At 39.8% G+C, this 24,756-nt stretch overlaps 1 protein-coding gene across 4 annotated transcripts in view; it reads left to right on the top strand.

The window, feature by feature from the left end:
* The first annotated feature begins 1,111 nt into the window (after positions 1-1,111).
* Positions 1,112-24,756, top strand: part of LOC109911788 (zinc finger protein 474) — a 38,390-nt gene continuing 14,745 nt past the window's right edge. Inside the window, exons 1-4 of one of the 4 annotated variants that reach the window (XM_048595132.1) lie at positions 1,112-1,278; positions 4,143-4,313; positions 7,331-8,093; positions 14,385-14,565. In XM_048595132.1, the coding sequence (XP_048451089.1) occupies positions 7,740-8,093; positions 14,385-14,565 (535 nt within the window). In that variant the 5' untranslated portion in view covers positions 1,112-1,278; positions 4,143-4,313; positions 7,331-7,739. Of the gene's footprint in view, positions 1,279-4,142; positions 4,314-4,636; positions 4,902-7,330; positions 8,094-14,384; positions 14,566-24,756 lie in introns of those variants that run through there. The other 3 variants (XM_048595133.1, XM_020511169.2, XM_020511171.2) reach the window with 3 other exon arrangements.

Raw genomic sequence — 24,756 nt, 5'->3', positions numbered from 1 at the left:
TCCTGGGCCTTCTGCAGTGCCACAACGATGCCAGCCGAAGGTTGCAGGAACAGCAACTCATATTCCGCTTGGGAACCCTGCAGCCCAATGGTATCAATGTGGATTTCACAAGCTTCAAAATCTCCCCTTCCCCTACCGCATCCCAAAACCAGCCCAGCTCGTCCCCGCCTCCCTAACCTGTTCTTCCTCCCACCTATCCCCTCCTCCCACCTCAAGCCGCATCCCCATTTCCTACCTACTAACCTCATCCCGCCCCCTTGACCTGTCTGTCCTCCCTGGACTGACCTATCTCCTCCCTACCTCCCCACCCACACTCACCTTTACTGGCTCCATCCCCGCCTCTTTGACCTGTCTGTTTCCTCTCCACCTATCTTCTCCTCTATCCATCTTCTATCTGCCTCCCTCTCTCTCCCTATTTATTTCAGAACCCCCTTCCCCTCCCCCATTTCTGATGAAGGGTCTAGGCCCGAAACGTCAGCCTTCCTGCTCCTCTGATGCTGCTTGGCCTGCTGTGTTCATCCAGCTCTACACCTTGTTATCTCAGATTCTCCAGCATCTGCAGTTCCTACTATCTCTGATACCATCTAATATTAAACTTAGTTCAAAGTTTATACTTATTCCCTCGTCGTTCCAAACCTGACTAGGTCAATAGTAAATCTACACGGGGAAAGTATAGTCCTTTCATTATTTTGAAGCCAATCAAATATTCTCAAAGTTTACAATTTACTGGTGTAAAAATCTACAGTTCTAAGCTTATTATGATAAATAAAGGATTTTAAGCCAAGCATTAAGCTGAAACCTTTCCAAAAATGCAATTCTTTTTGTCTCTTGGGTGACAATTAGTTCAAAGATAGTACTTAGCAGCAGATCCACTTTTTTTCTACTCCACAACAATCTTCACCTGTTTTACTTTGTGGCTGACCAGCACTTTTCAATAGAAAGGATGAAAGAGGAAACAATTAGGAAAGGTGTGCAGGTTTATGTATTGTGGCAAATTTGCTGCATTGTTTTTTAAAGCATTGCTGCTATCAATATCAATACAAACCACTGAGTAGCGCTATTGTATTCTAATGCAGTTTGAATGTGCCATGGATTTGAAAATTCTGAGTACTTTAATCCCTATCTCTTTCTGACTGTCCATTTCTCTCATTTTATAAATAGTAATTGTTGAAATCACAATGATGTCACTTGTGGAATATCATTTTATACTGACAAGCTAAGGTTAGAGCTGGCAGAAAATAGCTTCTATCCCTACCACAGCTATTGGACCTTCTAATGGTAAGTATATTATTTTAGTATTTACACTTGTGGTTTTGCAAGGAAGTTAAATGTAAAATCATGAATACCACAAGGTTATAGGGAAGGAGAAGACATGTAAACCAACAATGACATATAGATCAAATGAAAAAAGGTTTTTCCTCAAACTTGCATTTCATTGCTACATAAATAAACACCTAGATCCTGCTGCAGTGTGGCCATGCCTCCCACCAAAACCACAATGAAAAATGTTGGTAACCGCAGTTTTCTTGCTTTTTTCATGGGTTTTCTTTGCCAAATTTCTGCCACTGCTAAAAGAGCTGATTTTTGTTCAGTTGGTTATACCAATTCAGGCAGTCTCTTCTCTATTTTGCTCAAACATCACCTATGCCAGGAGTTAAGGACATTTTTGAGGGGTGACTTCAGAAGCCTTATGCTGAATATCAAAGACCTGATTTTGCAAGGCCTCACCAGCATTGAGTTGGAGTTGCAAATGTAGCAATGCAAACATGCAGAACAAATTATTCCCCCTTTCTCACAGGTAGTTAGAACTAATAATAACTCTATTTTAATTGGATCAATTCAGTTTTATGGGAGAGGTGGAAACACATTTGGAATGTTTCCAGAAGTGAGTTGTAGAGGAGATGAATATAGATCTTGGTGATGACTCCATATCACTTTCAGATGGTGAGAGTCAAGGCATTTGAGTTTAGGTCAAGTAAGTCAACTTTTAAAGACAGTGTGATAATGGAGTTTCAAAGTATAGTACAGACTGCCAACACGCACACTATGTATGCTAATAGGAAATATGCAGCTATGTTCTTTCCGGTGCTGACATGAAAACTTAACACAAATTGACAAACTGCACCCTAAAATGTCTGAGTCTTCAACATCAGCTGGTATTAATATGTTTGGTATAAAAAGTATCAGCTAAAAAAAAATCAATAGTGCAAAGAAGTAGGTGTTTCCTGTATAAAATTGTGTTACGTGTCAGCATAAGATTATAAGAAACGGGAGTAGGTAACCATTTGGTCCATTGTAAACTGCTATTTGATAAGACTTTCACTTAATTTGCGCGATGTGCCCGAAAACACTCAACTACCTTGTCCATTAACAATTTGTCTAATACTGCCTTGAATATATTCAACAAGCCAGTCTTCGCTGCTTACTGGGAAAGAAAATTCCAAAACTAATGACCCCTTAAGAGAAGACATTTCTAATCACCATTTCAATTTCAAATGGGAGACCTTTTATTTCTAAACTCAGCTTCCTAGCTCTGTAGTCCTCCCATGTGAGGAAATATACTTCCTTGCCTCATTGCTTCAGAATCATATATGATTCAGTAAGAAAATCTTCTATTCTTCTAAATTCCAGTGAATGTAGAGTAAACCTGCTCAACTTTTTCTCATAAGGCAAACTCTTCATCTACCATTCATCCTAGTGAAAACTTCTTACGTGCATCCAATAAAACTATGTCCCTACATAAGGAGAATAAAGCTGTACATATCACTCCAAGTACAGTCTCCTTAATGCCCTTTACCATTGTCACAAGATTTCCTTTTCTCAGATATCTTGGAGCTAAATTTCTTAATTAAGAAAAAACTATATCAATTTAATTATCAAAATTTGCAGTTGTTTTCCCCAGCAATACCTGTTGTGTCAAATAGCACCAAAGACACTGCATCCTATAAAACTCTGGGTCATGCCAGAACATCTAATTTGTATCCTGTAAAATTTCACTTCTGGCATTAAAATGTTTAAAATGTAGCATTTGCCTAGTAGTGAACAGAGATACTGTTGTAAAATGATGTCTGGCTATCAACCACTGGTGGCTTATGGTTAGAATAAAGTGCTGCCATCAATCCTCCTTCCTGTGTCAGGCTAAGGAGCTGTTTTGTAGTGTATGATGCAGGATGAACCATGACTAGGTCTCAATGAACAGGCCTCTAGACTTAGATAACAAGATTTGCAGATGACACCAAAATTGGGAATGTAATGGACAGTGGAGAAGGTTTCTAAGATTACAAAGAGATCTTGATCAAATTAGGTCATGGGTGGAGGAGTGGCACATGGAGTTTAACTTGGATAAATGTGAGATATTGCATTTTATCTTTACAAACACAAGCACAGGACTTATACAATTAATGGAAGGGCCTGGATAGTGCTGTAGAAAAGACAGGCCTAGGGGATCAGGTGCAGAATTCTTTGAAATTTTTGTCACAGGTAGACAGGGTGATTAGGTGTTTAGCACACTTGCCTTCATTGCTCAAACCTTTGGTATAGAAGTTGGGACATTATGTTGAGGTTGTATAGGATGTTGGTGAGGCCTCTTCTGGAGTACTGTGTGCAGTTTTAGTGTCCCTGTTTTAAGAAGGATGTTAGTAAATTAGAGCAGTTTTGCAAAAAAGATTTACCATGGTGTTGCTGGGCATGAAGGGTTTGAGTTATAAAAATAGGGTGGGACCTTTTTCACTGGAACTTAGGAGGTTGAGGGGTGACCTTATAAAGGTTTATAGTATCATGTGGTGTATAGATGAGATGAACAGCAAGGGTCATTTCCCTATGGCGAGGAGTTCAAAACTACAGGACATATTTTTAAAAAGGATATGAAGGGTAACTTTTTCTACACAGAGAGTGATTAGTGTGTGGCATGAACTGCCAGAAGTGATGGGTGCAGGTACAGTTGCAACATTTAAAAGAATTTGGATCAGTATATGATTAGGAAAGATTTGGAGGGATATGGGCCAAACGCTGGCAAGTGGGACTTAGTTCAGTTTGGGAACATGGTTGGCATGGACTAGACCAAAGGGTCTGTTTCCACACTGCATGACTCTATGTAATTTATTACAGCCCAGTAACTATATACCGGTTACTTTAACTCTTAGGCTTACACGTGTCTTTCCATCAAGGAGAAAGATTTCAACTGATTGTCTACCAGGAGAGAGGGGCAGCCACTATAACTCACAAAGATCTTTCCGAAAAATACCTCACACAACAAAAAGCCTGTTGAAATATTATCCCTGACGAAGTGAAACAATTCTAGATGACTTCCGCAGGTTCGTGAGGAATTGTTAGCATTTGTATTTTACGTTCCACATCGTCCTCTAGTCTTCCTGCAGGCTAGCGTACACCAGAGTGCCACTCTTCCAGCGAGCTATAATTTGAACATTTGGACATTTCTATTCTCGAGTCACGGTGACCATTTCAATCAATAATTAACATGCCTTGCGAACGATAGCACCATCAGTGTGCACACATTCCTGGCACTACGTACGATAATTTATTTTTCATAGGGATTTGTCACAGATGAGATCACTGTAAAACAAGGATCTTTTAATATCAATAATACTAACGATATTGGAAGAAGTGGCTCGTTTTTTTAATTCCCTTTCATCCTGCCAACGCTGGCTGTTACGACGCGGCTGGAGATTTGCTGTTGTGTTGATTTTGCTGCTAGGAAACGGCGAAATCAATCGTTGCTGCGTCTGCAGTGGAACGCGGTTTCTTTGTGGCAGGCTAACCCTGCTCTTGGGACCCAGAGCCAGTCCCAACACCAAATCCACGGTTTAAATTATGGGGAGCTTGGAGGGAGTGATTGGAAGATGACGGTGGGGTAAGGTCAGTAATATTATGTAAAGAATCAGGTCAGTAAACTTCACAAATTATAGCCCTGGACGTGTCTAGTGATATTTAACGTTAACCTCAAATGCTAATTATGACCATTTAACGACTAGCTAGTAATCACTAAAACAAGCTAAACTGCATAGTGTAACAGTATGGTGCAAGGTCAATAGGATGCAGCTATAGTCGCTTCATCCAGCCCATTAGCCCAGATGCTGACGTTTCAGAAAGTTTTGCTCAGGACCAAGAGTCTCTGAACTGAGTACATGTGAAATCTGCAGTTAGAGAATTTCAAATTGGAATAAAACTTCACTCTGCTCCATTCTCCAACTAAATGATTAGTGCACCCCAAACACCAAGGCACCTCAGTGCAACATTACTGGCATGCCCCCATATTAGCCAGTGTCCTCAAGCAGTTCAATATCCTCCTGTGGAGATTAAGGGTTTTCCATCTTTATAAGCCACTTGAATGCTGCTACAGCAACGTTTTGCGTTATCTAGATCTCAGCTCTCAGTAAACAGAAACTGAAAAAATTTCATGCTATATCTCTTTGCTAATTGATCTTCAGGTAAATTAGGGTTAGGGACCAACCGTGGTCCTCAGAATTGTTCTTCTACAAAGATAAAATAAAAATAAATTGCATAGTGACAACAAAAGTTTGGGGATTTCAGATTTTACACTTCCTCTTTCAGTTGTAAACTAGGCCACACATAACTAACAAGGGAAGGGGCCACTAAGTAGACCACATAACTCTATTAAACAGTATTAAATCAATGCCATTATAATTTCCTAGCAGTCCCATTCCCTGCTTGTTGATGTTCTGTAAGTACAAAAGTTAAAAAAATTTTTTATTAACTAATGAGGCTCAAAGCCAATACATATCCAACAACCTGCTTTGAAAATTCTACAGAGATAGTAGGAACTGCAGATGCTGGAGAATCTGAGATAACAAGGTGTAGAGCTGGATGAACACAGCAGGCCAAGCAGCATCATAGGAGCAGGAAGGCTGACGTTTCGGGCCTAGACCCTTCATCAGAAAAGGGGGAGGGGAAGGGTGTTCTGAAATAAACAGGGAGATAGGGGGAGGCGGATAGAAGATGGATAGGGGAGAAGATAGGTGGAGAGGAAACAGACAGGTCGAAGAGGCGGGGATGGAGCCAGTAAAGGTGAGTGTAGGTGGGGAGGTAGGGAGGAGATAGGTCAGTCCAAGGAGGACGGAGAGGTCAAGAGGGCGGGATGAGGTTAGTAGGTAGGAGATGGGGGTGCGGCTTGAAGTGGGAGGAGGGGATAGGTGGGAGGAAGAACAGGTTAGGGAGGCAGGAACGAGCTGGGCTGGTTTTGGGATGCGGTAGGGGAAGGGGAGATTTTGAAGCTTGTGAAATCCACCTTGATACCATTGATATTCCCAAGCAGAATATGAGCTGCTGTTCCTGCAACCTTCGGGTGGCATCGTTGTGGCACTGCAGAAGGCCCAGGATGGACATGTCGTCTGAGGAATGGGAGGGGCAGTTGAAATGGTTCGCGACTGGGAGGTGCAGTTGTTTATTGCGAAGCAAGCGTAGGTGTTCTGCAAAGCGGTCCCCAAGCCTCCGCTTGGTTTCCCCGATGTAGAGGAGGCCACAACGGGTACAGCGGATGCAGTATACCACATTAGCAGATGTGCAGGTGAACATCTGCTTGATGTGGAAAGTCTTCTTGGGGCCTGGGATGGGGGTGAGGGAGGAGGTGTGGGGGCAGGTGTAGCACTTCCTGCGGTTGCAGGGAAAAGTGCCGGGTGTGGTGGGGCTGGAGGGGAGTGTGGAGCGGACAAGGGAGTCACGGAGAGAGTGGTCCCTCCGGAAAGCAGATAAGGGTGGGGAGGGAAAAATGTCTTTGGTGGTGGGTACACACGTTTTGGACAAATTGTAACAAGCAGCTGAGACAATGCACAACATTTGAAAAACAATCAACTACATTCTAAACAAAATAACATACAGAATTCTAAAAAGAAGTCCATTTGCTCAATCTCACAATGTTAACAAATCTTTTTTTAAAAATCCATTATGAGAATCTGCATCTTCACCATTTTTCGTTGGTTCTTCCTTGGACCAAACTCTGGACTGAGTTTGTTGAATCCATCCATTAGTTTGAGATATACAGTTTACAGAGAAACAGACTAACTGTGGCAAAAATGTTGCCTCCATCCACCAATAATATGAAAAGTACCAATGGAAATCCATGGTATCTTGTTGAGGCTGAATTTGGAATGTTTCTCCTGATGGTAATAAAATGTTAGCTAACACGTATTTAATGGACTGCCGCACTATGTTGCATAATTCTCAAAATTATTTAAATATTATACTCAAAACAATGCTATAAGTAGTAACTACCTTGTATGTGCTGATTGCTTAGTACATTTGGAGTTTCCAAAAATGCAATGCTATGTTTAAACGCAGACTTTTTCTTTCTCAGGCATTCTCCTATGTCACCACATTCTTCTATCTTTTTTATTCCCATGAATTCTGATACAGCAAAGGTTGGAAATTTACAGAAGGCCAACTTCTAGTATATGCAGGATGTGAAAAATAGTCTTCCCAAATGAAAGCAGCTATAACAGAAAATAATCATTGCAAAGAGTTCCACACATAATGCTTTAAATGTAACTCTCATTAACAAGTCTAACATCTAGATCTATTCATGTGTAAGCTCAAATCAAATATCATTGCCATCCACTGGACTTTGACGTAACACATTGAGTATCTACAGAAAACCTGATGTCTAGTTCTCAAGAATTAAAGGAATAATTGTACAACTGTAAAAGAAACTGCTTCCGCAACGGTAGCTCAATAATTCAAGTTCAAAGGATTTTGAAAAGTTAGCTATGTCAAAACTCTCGAGAGTGTGCTATATATGTGGCAAACAATTTGGATTACATTCAATTGCTGTGCATGAGCCTCAATGTCTACAGAAATGGCGAATTGAGAATGAGAAATTACCAAAGCACCAAAGAAGACCAGAACCAAAAAAACCAGAGCCTGTTAAAACTGATGGTTCTTATGATGTTGATGCTACTAATGCAGCAGCATTCGCAAGTGCAAAGGCTCAACTCATTCCCTGTGAAAACTGTGGTCGAACATTCTTACCTGATCGACTTCCTGTGCATCAAAGAAGCTGTAAAGGAAAAGGTGGAGGTACATCATCCAGAATGCCTGAGTCAAGTACAGGTTACAGTTCTGTAAGTTTTTAAATACCTTTTCTTGCAAATACTTCACCTGCTGTCTAGACAAAAAGAGAACAAAAACAGGGAATAAAACAGAATCAGAGCACTAGATTAAGGAGACTTAAAGTTGGGGTATGTTGTAAATATTAAGGTGGGCAAATACTGCAGCATGTTTTGAAGATGAGGATTTTAAATTCAAATATGCTGATGGATAGGATGCAATCTAGCTTGGCGAGGGAAAGAGTGATGAGCAAATAGAACTTAATCTGACACAAAATGCTGACAGTGAAGTTTGAACTCACTTAGACTTTGTGGAGGGGGGATGTTTGAAATTAGATGACGAGTGCCATTTGCAAAATTGGAATCAATCAAATTCATCATGTGCTGATGCAAATAATTTCTAAATGAATAAGAACTGAGGCAAATTCCACCAGAATGAGAAAATACAATTCTCATTATTACTTTTCTCAACACTGGATACAGAGATGGATGAATGTCAGGAGCACTTAACTGATAAGAGTGGAAAATTGTGCATCAGTGAATTTTGAATAGACGGAACAGTTAAAAGGAAGTGCAAGAGGAGGAGGTAATATTTTGGCAAGCATTTGAAGCTTCGGAAAATATTTCAATTTCCAAGATTGAAAGGTCAAGGAAAAAAAATGATAGGCACAATTAAATAGACCGAAATGAACATACATCTGTGAACGATTCTCTTTTTGAAATTGCCTAAATCATGGTGGTGTTGGCAAAATGATCACCCTCTGTCCCATTCCATTTGAAAATTGAGCTAGATTGTCTGTTGATCAAAATAGGTCTGTATTAAAACAGGAACTGATGATAATTATGATCTGCAAAGAATCAAATACAGCATAGTAGAGATCACTGAAATATGGCTACAGAAATATCAGGACTTGCACATTGCAGAATACATATTTTGAGAAAACTAGAGAGAAAAGAGATTAGTGGAGTTGCAGTACATATTCGGGATAACACAATGGCAGTGAAAAAGAGTGATACAGCCAGCTATAAAAACAGAAATGGAATCCATGTGGACAGAGATAAAGGATCAACCAATTGTCAAACCATCATATTGTTGCAGGAAGGTGGAGGAAGTATTATCCAACCAACTCAGGGAAAAAGAATAATAATCAGGTTGGTATTTCAACTACACACAATTAAATAGGAGAGGTGGGTAAAGGGAATAAGAAAGAAGAATCGTCTCCACATATACACAACACCTTTTTAAAGCAATGTGTAAAAAGTCCAATAAGTGAGATTTTACTGATGAACCTAGTAATGATGAACCACAGCAGGTAGAAGAAGTAACAACAGAGGAATGGCTCGGAAGTATGATCATAATATGAAACACTTTAAGACAATAATTTAGAATAGTATAAGCATGAAAAAGAGACAAGCAATAGATTAGAGAGGCTAAGATTGGCCCTTTGGAAGATAAAATATACAACCATAATGTTTGAGAATGGTGTTCAAAAGAACCCAGGAAAATATATTCTCCTGAAACAAAATTAACTAAACACTAATGATACACTATTGACGAATAAAGGCTTGAAGGAGAAAGTGATCATAAGGAAAATATTCACTAAGTATGTGAACAATGGCCGATAAGGAGAATATAGAAAGATTAGAAGAAGAGCCAAAAATATTAAGAGGATCTATGAACTTAAATTAAGGTCCGTAAATTAAAATGTTACAATATTCTACACAGACCTGAACAAAATAAGGGAAGTTTGGATGGCAATAAGGCCACTTATAGGAAAGTACAGAATGAAATCACATGCAGTAGTAGCGAAATGGCTAAAATATTAAACAATTATTTTATGTCAATATTTATCAAAGAGACAGATGAAATAGATATGACATTGAAAGAAGATATTAAAAACAATCTGATTTCATTCAAAATCAAAAAAGGAGAAATGTTGAACAAACTAATCAAACGCAAAGAGAATAATTACTAGGGTCCTGTAGTGCATTTTTAAAATAAATTTTAAAAAGAGGTGGTAAAGGTACCATTACACATACTTAATTATTTGTTAGCTAAAGATACAATGCAAGATGACCGATGGATAGCTAATGTTGTATTTAAGAAGGGAAATATTACACATCAGGGAATGATCTACCAGTCAGTTTAACGTCAGTGCCAAGAAAAAGAATGGAATGTTTATAATAAGAGAAAATAGAAAAAACATTTAGAAAATCAAATGTATTAATGAATAGTAAGCATGGATTTTAAAAAGGGAGGTCTTACTTTATGAATCTCATTGAATTCTTTGAAAAGAGAACAGAAGAATAAATGTAATTGTCATTTAGCTACATTTGCAAAAGGCCTTCAATAAAATGCTACAAAATAGATTAATGAATAAGCACAGAGCATGCAGAATTATGGAATAAGTAACAAAATGAATAGCTAGCTGGATGCAAGATGGAAAGCAGGGAGTGGGGGTAATGAGAAGCAAATCAGAGTGGAAGTGAGTGGGAAGTGAGTTTCTACAAGATTTAGTGCTGGGACTGCTGTTATTCACAATTTACATTTGTGACATAGATTTTGAAATCAAAAACACAGGATGGTAATCCAGTGAAATTTCTGGGAGCGAAAAATGAGACGGACGGGGGCACTTAATTGTGCAGGAGGTGAAATGTCAGCTTTGCGACAGTGGGATGGATGTTGGAAAGTACATTGGCAGTGGATTAAAGACGGATCATGGTTCATTCCCAGCAGCAAGCAGCGGGAAATTACTTTTAATGCATTAACATGTCATGCATACTCATTAAAACATATGGTCACCAGATTAACTTGTACCTTTGTAATTATGTTGGCAAATGAGAAACATGTGTCTTCAGATTCACAAGTGGTTGAAGATGGAGTCAGCCGGTAAGGTAGTCTTCCTGGAGGCTTTGGAGTGAATAGGCACTGCTTTTATTGCATGAGAACTTTGTTGGACCAAGGAGGAGTTGCTAAATTATTGAATTGACTTTGAGTGCAGCTGTTCAGAGAGACCAGGATGTGGGTGTTTGTAGAAGGGAAAATTGTGGCTGTCCTGGGAGATCAAGGCATTGCCATCAGGGTCAGGAAGGTCACATTATGGTGATCTTAAGAAGGGTCATGGGAGACAGAAGCAGGGAGCTCAATGACAGAGGGAGGGTCAGTCCCTGCTGAAGGCAGCTCCATCTGATAGATCTGAGAACAAGTGTGACTGAGAATAGGTCAGTGATGAGGCTAGGAGGGTGAAGGGTGATGTTTGGCAGGTAGTGTAGTATGAATTTTAGTCTACAGGCACAGTTTAATACTCTGGGAACATTGTTCAAATTCCACCATGGCACTTGGTGGAATTTAAATTCAACTAATAAATCTGGAGCTAAAAGCTGATCTAATGGTGACCATGAAACCACTGTTGATTGTCATAAGTATCCATCTTGTTCACTAGTGCCCTGTAGGGTATCATTAATTAGTGTGGACTACCTGTGACCTCAGATCTACAGCAATATCATTGACTCTTAAATGCCTCTGAAATAGCCTACCAAGCTACTAAATTATATCAAACCACTATGAAGTCTAAAGAAAGGAATGAAATGAGATAAACTAACAAGCATCAATCTAGGTACCAGAAATGATAATGGCAAGCCCAGTCCTGTTGTCCCTGCAGAGCCCTCCTTTGTAAGATCTGGGAGCTGAATAGATGGAAGATAATAGTAGGATCATGCGTGTTGAACATTATAGAAATGTTAAGTGGTAATGGTCACAAATTAAATGTTCCTCATTCTGACTATTTGGTCTTGGCACTTGGTGCAGAAACTGGACTGATGAAACTTGAGGAAGGTATTGAGACAGATTGAAATGGAAGGCAAGGACACATTTTTTAATGTGAAAGGAAGGTGAATCTAGGATGGTAACTCAAAAGGTAGAGGAATTCTCCTGGGTAGGGCGAAGAAAGTGTATCAGATTACGTAGTATTTTTGTCAGAATGTTATACTTTATGTATCATAAGTTCAACAGGAATCATTAAAAATGTTTGTGTTTTGAAATAATGGGCCACGTTTTTACCTCTGAACTGAGAGTGCAGAGTCAGGAACATCTCCACCATCGATGACATGTAATTCAGCAGAAAGTGTCCAGATGGTCTCCTCTTTGTTGCAGAATCTCCTGCCAAAGATACAGTCATAGTGATGTACAGCACTGAAACAGACCCTTCAGTCCAACTCATCCATGCCGACTAGATATCCTAATTTAAACTAGTCCCATTTGCCAGCAATTGGCCCATATCCCTCTAAACCCTTCCTATTCATTTATCCATCCAGATGCCTTTTAAATGTTGTAATTGTACCAGCTTCCACCATTTCCTCTGGCAGCTCATTCCATACATGCACCAGCCTCTGTATGAAAAAGTTGCACCATAGATCCCTTTTATATCTTTCCCCTCTCACCTGAAACCTATGCCTTCTAGTTTTAGACTTCCCCACCCAGGGGAAAAGACCTTGGCCATTCACCTCATCCATGCTGTTCATGATTTTATAAACCTCTACAAGGTCATCCCTCAGCCTCTGACACTCCAGGGAAAATAGCCCCAGCCTATTCAGCTTCTCCCTGTAGCTCAAACCCTCTAACCCCTTGGCAAGATCCTTGTAATGTTTTCTATAAAAGGAAAATTGTTTTTGGTAAAATCATTAGATATTTATTCCTGGTGAGGGTGGGTGTTAATAGGAGTTGGGACTGCCACTCCCAAAAACAATGTAGACACAGTCACAAGGGTTGCTGGCTGTGTGGTAGGGCTGTGAGAGAGGCTGCCCCAATGCTCCAGACTTGATATGAAACAAACTAAAAGAAAGCAGCCCCCACCTACTAGTTTTCACCCCTCACACACTGCCCATGGCCAATGTAAGCCAAACTATCCCACCTCGTGCTACCCCCCAGCTCATTGCCCTTCATACCCTCTCTATCAAGCAATGCCACTCTACCCATATCCTAATGACCCCTCAACCTCTATGCAATGTGTGCTTCTCTACCCACCTGCATAGTTCCTCATAGCCTCCATGCCAACCTTACACTTCTGTCAATACCCCATGGCTCTTAACAATCTCTATATTAACTTAGTGGAAAATCATGGCCCCAACCCCTTGTCCTTACACCATCCGTGCCAACTCATTCAGTATTCACTGAGGGCAGACCTCAGGAGCCATGTTGAAATGCAATAAAATAAAATTCTAAGTTTCTATTGATGACTTTTAAAAATAGCTCTTGTTGATAAATCCAATGTAAAGTCTATAAATTCTATAAACCTTTATGAGTACACATTTGTATTCATAGCCCCACATCAAAGACTTGGTTGAGTTTGTCAATCAAGCTGTGAACTTACAAGCCTTCCGCAGTGATACTGATAGGTTGTAGAATCACTCATGTAGTACTAATGTTATAGTTATAGAATTGCAGAATTGTTGTGGTGTAGAACCCTCAGCCTTATGTCAACAAATAGTTTATTGAAATTGAAAGCACTAATATGTTTTCCCAACTGGAGTGTTTTTTTTCCCAAAATTTCAAGAGCTTCAAGTTTTCAATGCCTTGACAGCTTGACAATTCATTCAGTCAATTTCTAAACATACTCATGTCGACTTTTAACAATTCAACAGGGAATCTGATCTCTCCCAAAAGGACATATACATCTCTCCAAATAACTCCTTTTCTTTAAATGTCTGAAGTCCATGGATCATGTTTTAGACACCCCACAAATCAAGGGTGAATCTTTTAAATGCAGTTGCACCTCTGTATGTGCAACTACCTCTGTGAACCATTGATATGCAAACTAACACCCAATCCATTCCTTAACTTAGCAAAACTGATAAGGGCTGTCTTTGTGGTGGAACTTCCAGAGTTGGGACTCTGGTGCCATTTTGGCTAATCTAGAGACCTTCTATCCCTGCAAAAATCCAGTGCAATGTGAAAGTGATTTGACAGTGAGAAGATTTATTCTATTTAGAGAATAGTGCTTATAACCCACTAGGATTTTTATTATGTCTAAGTTATTTAGTTTTCTTGCTTGTGTTCCAATGGGAAAGAAAAACATAGATACACTATCAAACTTTTAATGTTCGATTATAATGTAAATTAGTAGAAAGAAACCTGATTAAGTTTTCGAAAATAGAGGCAGAATTTTTTTTCTATTACATCAATAAATTGTACTCATCCAGCTATAGCCTCCTGCATTTATATATGCAAGATATATGTCTTCCTTCTATGTGCCTTTAGTACTTTATAGTGTTTGAATTAAATGACTAAAACTTAACATTTGTCTTTAGCCACCAGCAATTAGACGCCCACGAACAGTTGTCTGCTATATTTGTGGCAGAGAATATGGAACTACATCTATAAGTATTCATGAGCCACAGTGTTTGAAAAAATGGCATATCGAAAATGATAAGCTTCCAAAGCATCTCAGAAGGCCAGAACCCAAGAAACCTGAAGTCAGGTCTATCACAGGTAAGTGCATATTAGATGTAATGTATTAATGTATTACCGTAGCAGAATTGTAATGAGTTTGTAGTAAAGAGTTGGTAGTTTAGTTTTAATTCTGTATTATTTGTTTTAATATATCACTCTACATTATGAAAATGGTATGAATAGAGTGCACAAATAACCTATCATTGGTCCTGTTTCATATTTTGCTGCAATAAGCAGATATCTAAATCATGTTTATATTTATACTTCCCCATCTGAAATCGCATTTTTCCTACTTGCAGGTGGTGATAGTCTCAACCCACTGTCCTTATTCTTCTGGGTGGCAGGGTAATTGATTTGGAAAGTGCTAGAAAAAGTCTTGATAAGTTGCTGTAGTGCAGTCTTGTAAATGGAGCTGGTGGTGAAGGCAATGAATGTCATGGTGCTATATTGGATTCCAATCAACCAGACTGCTTTGCCCTAGATGCTGTTGAACTTCTTGCATATAGAGTATACAATGCACTCCAGATTTGTGCCTTGTAGGTAGTGGGCAAGCTTTGGGGGATCAGGAAACAAATCATTCACCATAGAATTCCTCGCCTTCAGCCTGCTATTTATATAGTGGTCTTGTTAACTTCCTGGTCAGTGGTGATCTCCGGCAATGACAATACCTTTGACTGAGGGAGCTGTTGGATTTTTGGGTGGTAATTGAAGGAAATTTGTTTGCAGTAAATGTTAGTAACCACAAACCAGCCCAAACTGGGATGTTTTTCACACCATTTTTAAGATGGTGGCAGTTTGAAAGAGAGCTCTATGTAGTTAGGTGGATGAAATTTCTGGAATATTGATTGACCAAGCATGGGTGGCCCTGACAGCTTGGTTACATTAGCTGTGACCTGGAGGTAGTGAGTATTTTTGTCACTTTTCACCCCCCCACCTTGTAGTGTGGTTTATTAGTTGCCACTGAACCTCCGACCATGTGGTCTGGGAGAGTTGTCCATGCAGCCAAACAGTCGACACACAGCTGGTGGCCTTTGACAATTTCTCTACTTGAGGGCAGCAAAGCAAAGGAGGTGTCTGCATCCTGGAACTTTTGAATCAGAGGAAACAGTATGAATTTAAGGGTGGCTGAATGTCTGCTGATGGAATGCCTGCTTTGCATAACGGAGTTTGCAAAACCCTGCATTTTGCCTCATCTTCATTTTTCACAATTCACTGCCAGTGCCTGAGAAGATTTTGGAGGATGTAGCCACACTGTGCTTTCATTTGTAATCTTTGTATTGGGGAATGAGCATTAAGATCCTAGACTTTATTCTTCCTTTTTTTAAAATCTATTTTTTTTATTTCACACTTTATTCTGTTGCTTTGTTGTGACACAGTTGTGATATAACTGATGTTATTCTTCCTTCTTATTTTTAGTTATGCATAACAATTGTACCCACAGGAAATTTTCTCAAGGCAATAAAAACATATGTATATGAGGATGGCTGCTTCATGATCTGAGCAATTAAGATGGAACTGAAATCTGTGCAATTATCAGCAGATTTCTCACCTTCTGGTGTTAGGCTGGAGGGAAGATGATAAAGGAGCTGAGATGATTATGCTTTGAAGATGCCCTTAGAAAAACACCTGCAGCAGTGTCCTGAGTAACTGAGATTATTGGCCTCCAACAACCTTATTATGCAGAAAAGTTAAACACTAAACAGGTTGAAACTGAGTTTTTTAAAAATAAATATTATTCATGGGATGTGGGTGTTGTTGACAATGCCAGTACAAGTTATCCAACTCCTAAGTGTTGTTGGGAAGTTTGTAAGCTTACTTCTAGAACCACTGTAGACTGTATGATTTAGTGCTGTTACGGAAGGAGTTCCTGTATTTTGAACCAGCAGTGTTGAAGATATGGTGATACAGTTCTAAGTCAGACTGTGTCCCTTGAAGAAGACTTTGCAGATGGTGGTATTCCCATATATCAGCTGACCTCTTTCTAAGTGCCAGAGGTCACCACTTTGGAAGTTGTTGTCATGGAGCCATGGTGAGTTGCCACAGTGCATCTTGTAGATAGTACATCGTAGCCACAGTCCAGCATTAGTAGCAGGAGGGCATATTGAAGGTGGTAAATGGAATGCTGTCAAGTGGGCTGCTTTGTACTGTATGGTGTTGAATGTTTGCATGCTGTTGGAGCCAGACTCTTCTATTTAACTCTGGAATATTCTGCCACTTCACGGCTTGTGCTTTGTAGATGGTGGATAGAGTCAAGTAATGAGTTAGTCACCACAGAATTCCAAATTTCTGGCCTCCGCTTTATTTGGCTGATCCAGTTGAGTAATTGGTCAGTGATAACCCCTGAGGATGTGGTTAGTGGGGGATTTGGTAATGGTAATGCCATTGAATACGAAGTGGAAATAGCTAGATTATCTCTTATTGAAGATAATTATTGTCTGCCATTTATGTCACATGCAAGCTACATGCAAGCTTAAGCCTGAATGTTGTCTATGTCTTGCTGCATGCAGGCACTGATTGATTCAGTAAGTAAGAACTTGTGAATGGAACTGAACACTGCAGTCATCAGTAAATGTCCTTACTTCTAACCTTCTGCTGGAGGCAACATCACTGATGAAGTTGCTGAAGGTGCCTGGGCCATGCACACTTCTCTGAGGCACTCTTGCTGTGATGTCCTGAAACTTGAGTGGGTTGGTCTTCAACAAGCACAACCATCTTCCTTTGTTCTAGCCAATGAGTGGAGAGTTCCTATGCCATCCTCCTCCAATCCTCATTGCTTCAATATTTCCAGAGCTCTTTAGTGCCACAGAAGGTAAAATGTTGCAATGATGCCAAGGCCAGTCACTCTCACCTCAGCTCTTGAAGTCAGCTTTGTTGTTTGAAACAATGGTATAGTGATGTCAGGAACTCAGTGACCTGTTGGAATCCAAGTGGTATATGACTGATGAGCTTATTTGTCAGAAACTGCCAATTGATAGCACTGTTGATGATTCATTCAGTCACTTTGCTGATTATTGAGAGTAGTCTGTTGGGATGGCAATCAGCCAGATTGCATTGGTTCTATTTTTATGAACATAAAGGATATTCAAATCCAGGCTAGCAGTGAGACTATTTCTGGACCCTGTGGCCAGTGCTGTGGCCAGTGTTATGGCCAGTCTTTAGGCAAGGCAAAGTTCAGTTCAAGAGGGGAAAGCTTGAGTCAGAAACAATTTTCTAACCTTAAATAACAGTAATTACAAAGGAATGAGGCAGGGCTAACTGGAGTGAACAGGGAAAGCAGCAAAGATGGTTGAGGAACAATGACAGACCTTTAAGAAAATAATTAAACAAAAACATATCAAGAAACTTTGGATTGTAGGAAGGGGATAAGACAGCCACGGCTAACCAGGTAAGTCAAGGACATCATAAAATTGACAGAAGAAACAAAATGTGACAAAGATTAGTGATAAACCAAAGGATTGGGGAAGTTTCGAAGGCCAAAAAGAAATGTCAAAAAAAAGTGTAAGAAAATAAACATTGAGGATAAACTTGCAGATAATATCAAGGCAGACAGTAATAGTTTCTTTAAATATATAAAAGGAAGAAAGAGGCCGAAGTGAATTTAGGCTCCATAGAGAATGAGGCTGGAGAGATAATAGTGGGAAATCAGGAAGTGTCGGAGGAGTTGAATAAATACTTTGCATCAGTCTTCACGGTGGAAGACATTTATAGCATTCCAAAAATAATAAATAGTCAAGGGGCAAGCGTTTTAGTGGAAGTAAATACACTCGGTTCTGCTATAACACAATAGTTGTTTTCCTGTGCAACATTGCGTTATAGAAAATATGCGCTTATGAAATAAGGGGGCCTATGGGGTTAGGGGCAGACAACCAAAAAAAATCACACAAAATCACTCAAAAATCACTCAAAAGCCTATCACAAAGGATAACACAATTTGAATAAATGTTTAATTCATATGTAATAATGAAATAGAAGTAAATTTAACACCTTACCTCGAAAAAAAATGTCAGGATGACTAGATGGGGGAGGAGGTTGTACTGTACCTCTCACAGAAAGCACTTCACAACAAAGCCTATGAAATGATCACGTGATGCTGGTGTAGAGACTCTTTCAGTGCTAACATTGTACGTATTCATGACAAAGCCCGTAAAACAATCATGTGATGTCAACGCGTGCTCCTCTGCGCACCGATGGAACCGTGTTATAGCCAACACAAGTTCGCATTTTAGAAATAGTGTTCCCTTATTCATCAATCACATTACAGCCAATTCGCATTGACAGAACAAAAGTTGTAGCAGAACCGATGGTACAAAACTTTCAGTAGACAAAACGTACAAGGGAAACGAATGGGGCTAATAGCCCATAATTATCCTGGAACTGATAGAATATATCCTAGGATATTAAACAAAGTAGCTCCAGAGATAGTGGATGCACTGTTAGGAATCTTTCAAGAATCCTTAGATGCTGGAAAAATGCCCGAGGATCAGTAAATTTCCACAGTGACATATTTATTCAAATAGGGAAGGAGACAAAAAAATACCATAGGCCACTCAGCTTAACATCTTTTATTGGGAAAATGTTAGAGTCTATTGTAAAAAATGTAATTGTAAAGCATTTAGAAATACATAATATGATCAAGCAGAGTCACTGATCTCATTGAATGGCAGAGCAGACATGATGGGCTGAATGGCCTACATCTGCTCTTTTATCTTATAGTGAGAAGGGATGAACTGGTTCCCTTTCTTTATTCATCTGCCCCAATGTTACTTTATAAATGAAAGTGTGATGCCTTCTCCCAGACCAATACATTCATGTTTTAAAAGGAACCAATTTAACAAGGCTTTCTTGAGTTAACACAAGAGTGAGTTTATTAATTATTAAATGTGAGAAATAATACACATAAACATTGATTAGAAACAAGATATGAATCCATAAAGATGAAAGTTGAAAAAGATATACAAGTCAGTTCTGATTTCTGTGAAGAGCATTTGATAGGATGTTGTGGATATTATGTTGAGTGATACCAATAGCACTGATATTTGTAGATGAACAGTTGATTTCCTAATGCTTGAATCAGCAGGCTAGCAGAAATTCTTTTGTCCTGTTTCATTTTGACTGGCTGTCTGGATTGTAGCACTAAGAGCAAGATAGTGTCTTTCTCTTATTATTATACGCCAGTCTTGGCTTGCAGTCTTTGTTTAAACAAAATACATTTGTTTAAGAGTTCAATATGTCCATAGTTGATCTGTGGTTATGATCTATGGTCATGATAATAGCACTTTTGGGATGTTATTGCATCTCAGATTTTGATATGATATTGAAAGTATATGCCTTTGTCAAACTATTGCTTGACTGTGTGTGGGACAGCTTTTCTAATTTTGACACAAATTCGCAGATGTTATTGAGAATGATTTTACTGTGTTCACTAGGCAGGCTGTGCTTTTGTCATGTCCAGTCACTTGGATGGTCCATCGAGTTTTATTCTTAGACATTTCTGTAGCGAGTTGATACAACTAAGTGGCTTACTAGGCCATCTCAGAGAGTATTTAAGAGTCAACTACAATTCTATAAGTCTGGAAACACGTGCAGGTAAGATAGGGCAAGGACAGCAGATTTATTTTCCAGAAAAGGATATTTGTGAATTAGAAAACACGGCAGGCCAGGCAGCATTAGAGGAGCAGGAAAACTGACATTTCGGGTCTGGACCCTTCTTCAGAAAATGGAATTGAAAATGTAAATTATATGGTTTTTACATGAATCCAGGATTTTTATGATCAATATTATTGATAGCATCAGAGAATCACAGAAAGAAGCCATCGAGCCCATCCTACCTGTGCGAGCCAATAAATGAGCCATCCAGACTAGTCTTACTTTCCAACATTTGCTCTTTGGTCCATAGCCCTGCAGGTTGCAGCAATTGTGAAACATTTTAAAAAATGTTTTAAGGGTTTCTGCCTCTTTTAACACTTTCAGACAATGAGTTCCAGGGCCCAGCCACCCTCTGGGTGAAAAACATTTTCAACATCTCTCCTGTAATCTTTCAACCATTCAGTTTAAAACATTACTGCACTCCCTCCACCCCACCCAAGTCTCTGACCTCTCTGTGAAGAAAAATAGGCTGTTCTCATCTATTATCCTCTACCCAAACCTCCTCAATTTTTAAAATTAATTTGTGGAACGTGGGCATCACTGGCTGGGTCACCATTCATTGCCCATCACTAGTTGCCCTTGAGAAGGTAGTGATGAGCTGTCTTCTTGAACTGCTGCAGTCTACGTGCTGTAGGTAGATCCACGATGCTGTTAGGGAGGGAATTCCAGAATTTCAAACCAGCAACACCGAAGGAATGGCAATACATTTCCAAATCAGGATGGGGAGTGGCTTGGATAGGATATGCAGGCAGTGGTGTTCCCATTTATCAGCTGCCCTTGTCCTTTTGGATGGATGTAGTCGTTGGTTTTAAAGGTGTTATCTCAAGATCTTTGGTGAATTCCTGCAGTACATCTTATAGATAGTACACACTGCTGCCACTGAGTGAAGGTGCTACAGGAAGTAATTGCCTGTGAATGTGCTTCCAATCAAGCGGGCTGTTTTGTCCTGAATGGTGTCAAGCTTCTTTAGTGTTGTTGGAGTTGTACCATCCAGGAAAGTGGAGAGTATTTCATCACACTCTCTGACTTGTGCCTTATAGATCGTGGACATGCTTTGGATAGTCAGGAGGTGAGTTACTTGCCATAGTATTCCTAGTCTCTGACCCTGTTTGTGTAGCCATTGTGTTTATATGATGAATCCAGTTGAGTTTCTGTTCATTGGTAACCCCGACGATTTTGATAGTGAGGGATTCAGTGATGGTAACACCATTGAATGTCAACAGGTGGTGGCTAGATTGTCTGTTATTGGAGATGGTCATTGCCTGGCATTTGTGTGGGACAAGTGTACTTGCCACTTTTGAACCCAAGCCTTTATATCATCCTGATCTTGTTGCATTTGAACGTGGACTGCTTCAATATCAAAGGAGTCGCAAATGGTGCTAACATTCTGCACTCAATGAACATCTCCACTTCTGATGTTGTGATGGAGGGATGGTCATTGATGAAGCAGCTGAAGATGTTTGGGCCTAAGACATTACCCTAAGGAGCTCCTGCAAAGATGTCCTAGAGCTGAGATGACTGACCTCCAACAACCACAACCATTTTCCAATGTGCCAGGTACAACTCCAACCAGTGGAGAGTTTGCCCCCTGATTTTCATTGATTCCACTTTTGCTAGGGTTCATCGATGCCACATTTAGTCGAAAGCAGCCTTGATGCCTTAATCAAATCTCCCCATAGCCTCTTTTGCTCCCGGGAGAACATTCCCAGGCAAATTCTTTCTTTAGCATATCCATGCTAACTATCCTCGATTTAATCCATTCCTTTCTAATTGAAAATTTATCCTGTCTCAGAATTGAATGCAATCATTTCTCTGTAATGAATAGATTGTGAAATGTTGTGGCAGTTAAAATAGCTGATACTTGTTGTACTGACTTTTATAGTTGAGTAGTTGTTTGGTGATTTTTGGTTCTGCAGTTAGTTGAAAGATATTTGTCCCGTTTTCTTCAACATGGTTGACTTGACCTGTTCTTCAGCAGAGAGAGGCGCTGTTTTTTAATAATCCATAAATTCAAGGGTGTTCAGCAGATGTTCTTTGCTGTGCCCCTTCACGGCACATTTTAGCACAGTGGAACTTGATTATAAGCTGGCGCACTAGCATGCTGGCTGTCTAGTACAGTAGCACATGAAGTCCAGGGGTAGTAGTTTGCTTTTTGTTTTAACTCCCTTTCGTGTGTATTCCTGGAAGGATAAAAGACAAATATATTTTACCCCAAATTGCCTTTCTTTCAACTCATGTGTTTCTTTTACTATCTATGTGTCTACAGTCTGGGACACAATCCACAAAAGACCACAGTTCATTTTTTTGAATGGCATCTCCCCTTTTGAAGTATTGCTATCAGAAATTCCCTTTACGCTGTTAAGTTGCAACATCCCAGAATTTCTCTCCTTGGTGTAATCCACAGAGATTTTAAAATTGCATTTTAGATATCTTTTGCTGTGTCTTTAATTCTTCTAAAGACACACTTTGTAATTTAAAGTTCCATTCATCCACAAATGATTTCAGGTGTCAGGGTTAATGATCTGTTTTCATGACAGGGAAGATGTTTAGTCTGAATACTCAAATATCCCCTTTCATGTTTTCTACTGCTCTGACACTGATTTACCTTCAAATAGCTGTGTTCAGTCCACTTTTGCAAATCATTTTTCAGCTTAGTAAAATTTGCCTTGTACCAATATATAATTCTAATTCCTTTTCCATCCTGGTCCTTCTTCTTCATTAGGTTTGAACTAACTAAATTATCACTAGCAACAACATGCTCCCCATTCCTTTGACCTGCCAAGCTTGATTTCCGAAAACTGAGTCCAGGATTGCACCCTCTCTTATTGGGCTTACTACATATTGCTAAAAACAAGCATTCTCCTGAATTAATTTCAAAAATTCTGTTCAGTTAATTCTTTTCATACAAAGTATTCTACTTAGTATTGGGTTATTTAAAATGTATTACTATCAGACCCCTGTTGTTTTTGCACTTTTTTGAGATCTGCCTACACGTTTGCTCTTCTATCTCCCTTTGATTATGGTACACAGGAGACTCCCAGCAATGACTACCAGTTTCTTGTTCTTTAGCTCAATTCGTACAGTCTCATTTCTTTCTTTTTATTAATTCAAGGGATGAGGGCGTTGCTGACCAGGCAGCATTTATTCCCCATCCCTAATTGCCCAGCGGGCAGTTCAGAGTCAACCACATTGCTGTGGGTCTGGAGTCACATGTAGGCCAGACCAAGTAAGGATGGCAGTTTCCTTCCCTAAATGACATAAGTGAACCAGATGGATTTTTCCGACAATTGACAATGAATTCATGGCCATCATTAGATTGTTAATTCCAGATATTTATTGAATTCAAATTCCACCATCTGCCATTGCGGGATTCAAACCCAGATCTCCAGAACGTTATATGGGTCTCTGGATTAACAGTCCAGCAATAACACCACTAGGCCATTGCCTCCCCTAAATTTAAGGATCCTTACATGAGATCACCCCTCCTTCTTTCTATATAGTATACTCCCAGCCTTGGTTGCCTCTTCTTTAGCTCAATTAAAATGGCTTCATTTGATAATCGTTCCAACATATCATCTTTACCTACCACTGTAATTGATTCTGACAAAATCACCATCCAGCTCCTTTTTATCCCCTCTCTCTATCGCATCTGAAAACCCTGTAACCAGGCTTGTTGAGCTGCCATGTCCACCCCTCTTAATAAAAACATGTTCGTATGATAGCTATGGTTATCACATGGTCACACTTTTATTCATATCCCCAGCTTGTCGACGTCCTTTGCTATATTCTTTGCATTGAAGTATATATCCTTGAGCATTGCCAATCTCTATTTCCTCTGCATTGCAGAGTTATCAACTAATTTCTGCCACAAAAACAGAAGTTGCTGGACATGCTCAGCAGGTCTGGCAGCAGCTGTGAAGAAAACCTCAGTTCTGAGGAAGGGTCACCGGACTCGAAATGTTATCTCTGATCTTTTCTTAACAGATGCTGCCAGACCTGCTGAGCATTTCCAGCAACTTCTGTTTTTGTTCCTGATTTGCAGCACCTGTAGCTCTGCCTTCCATTTTCATCTGATTTTGACCCAACTGAATCCATCCTAGGCCCCCATCCCATGCCAGACTAATTTAAACCCTTCCCCATAGTTGTAACAAAACATCCCACAAGGGACTTACTCCTAACTCTGTTCGGGGGAACCCATCCAATCTAGAGTGGGTCCCAATGTCCCAAGAATCTAATGCCTTCACTACTGCACCAACTTTCCAGCCATTCACCAGTCTTATCCATCTATTCCTGTACTCATATAAACATCGCACTGGAAGTAATCCAGAGAATACTACCTTTAAGGTGCTTCTTGCTCATTTTCTCCCTAGCTCTCAATTCTGACTGCAGGATGATATCCTTCTTTCTATCTATGTCATTGGTTCTGATGTGGATTGATACTGCAAGCAGTTCACTCTTCCTCTCCAGGTTGCTCTGAAGTTACTCAGTGACAGTCTTGGCCATGACCAGGGAGACATCATCATCACAGACAACAAGGTGCAGGGCTGGATGAACACAGCAGGCCAAGCAGCATCATAGGTTCTG

The sequence above is a fragment of the Rhincodon typus genome, chromosome 3 (assembly GCF_021869965.1).
Source record: "Rhincodon typus isolate 14 chromosome 3, sRhiTyp1.1, whole genome shotgun sequence".
In the NCBI taxonomy this organism is placed as follows: domain Eukaryota; kingdom Metazoa; phylum Chordata; class Chondrichthyes; order Orectolobiformes; family Rhincodontidae; genus Rhincodon; species Rhincodon typus.
Note: the sequence above shows the minus strand (reverse complement) of the source record. Positions and strands in the feature narration are given on the sequence as shown.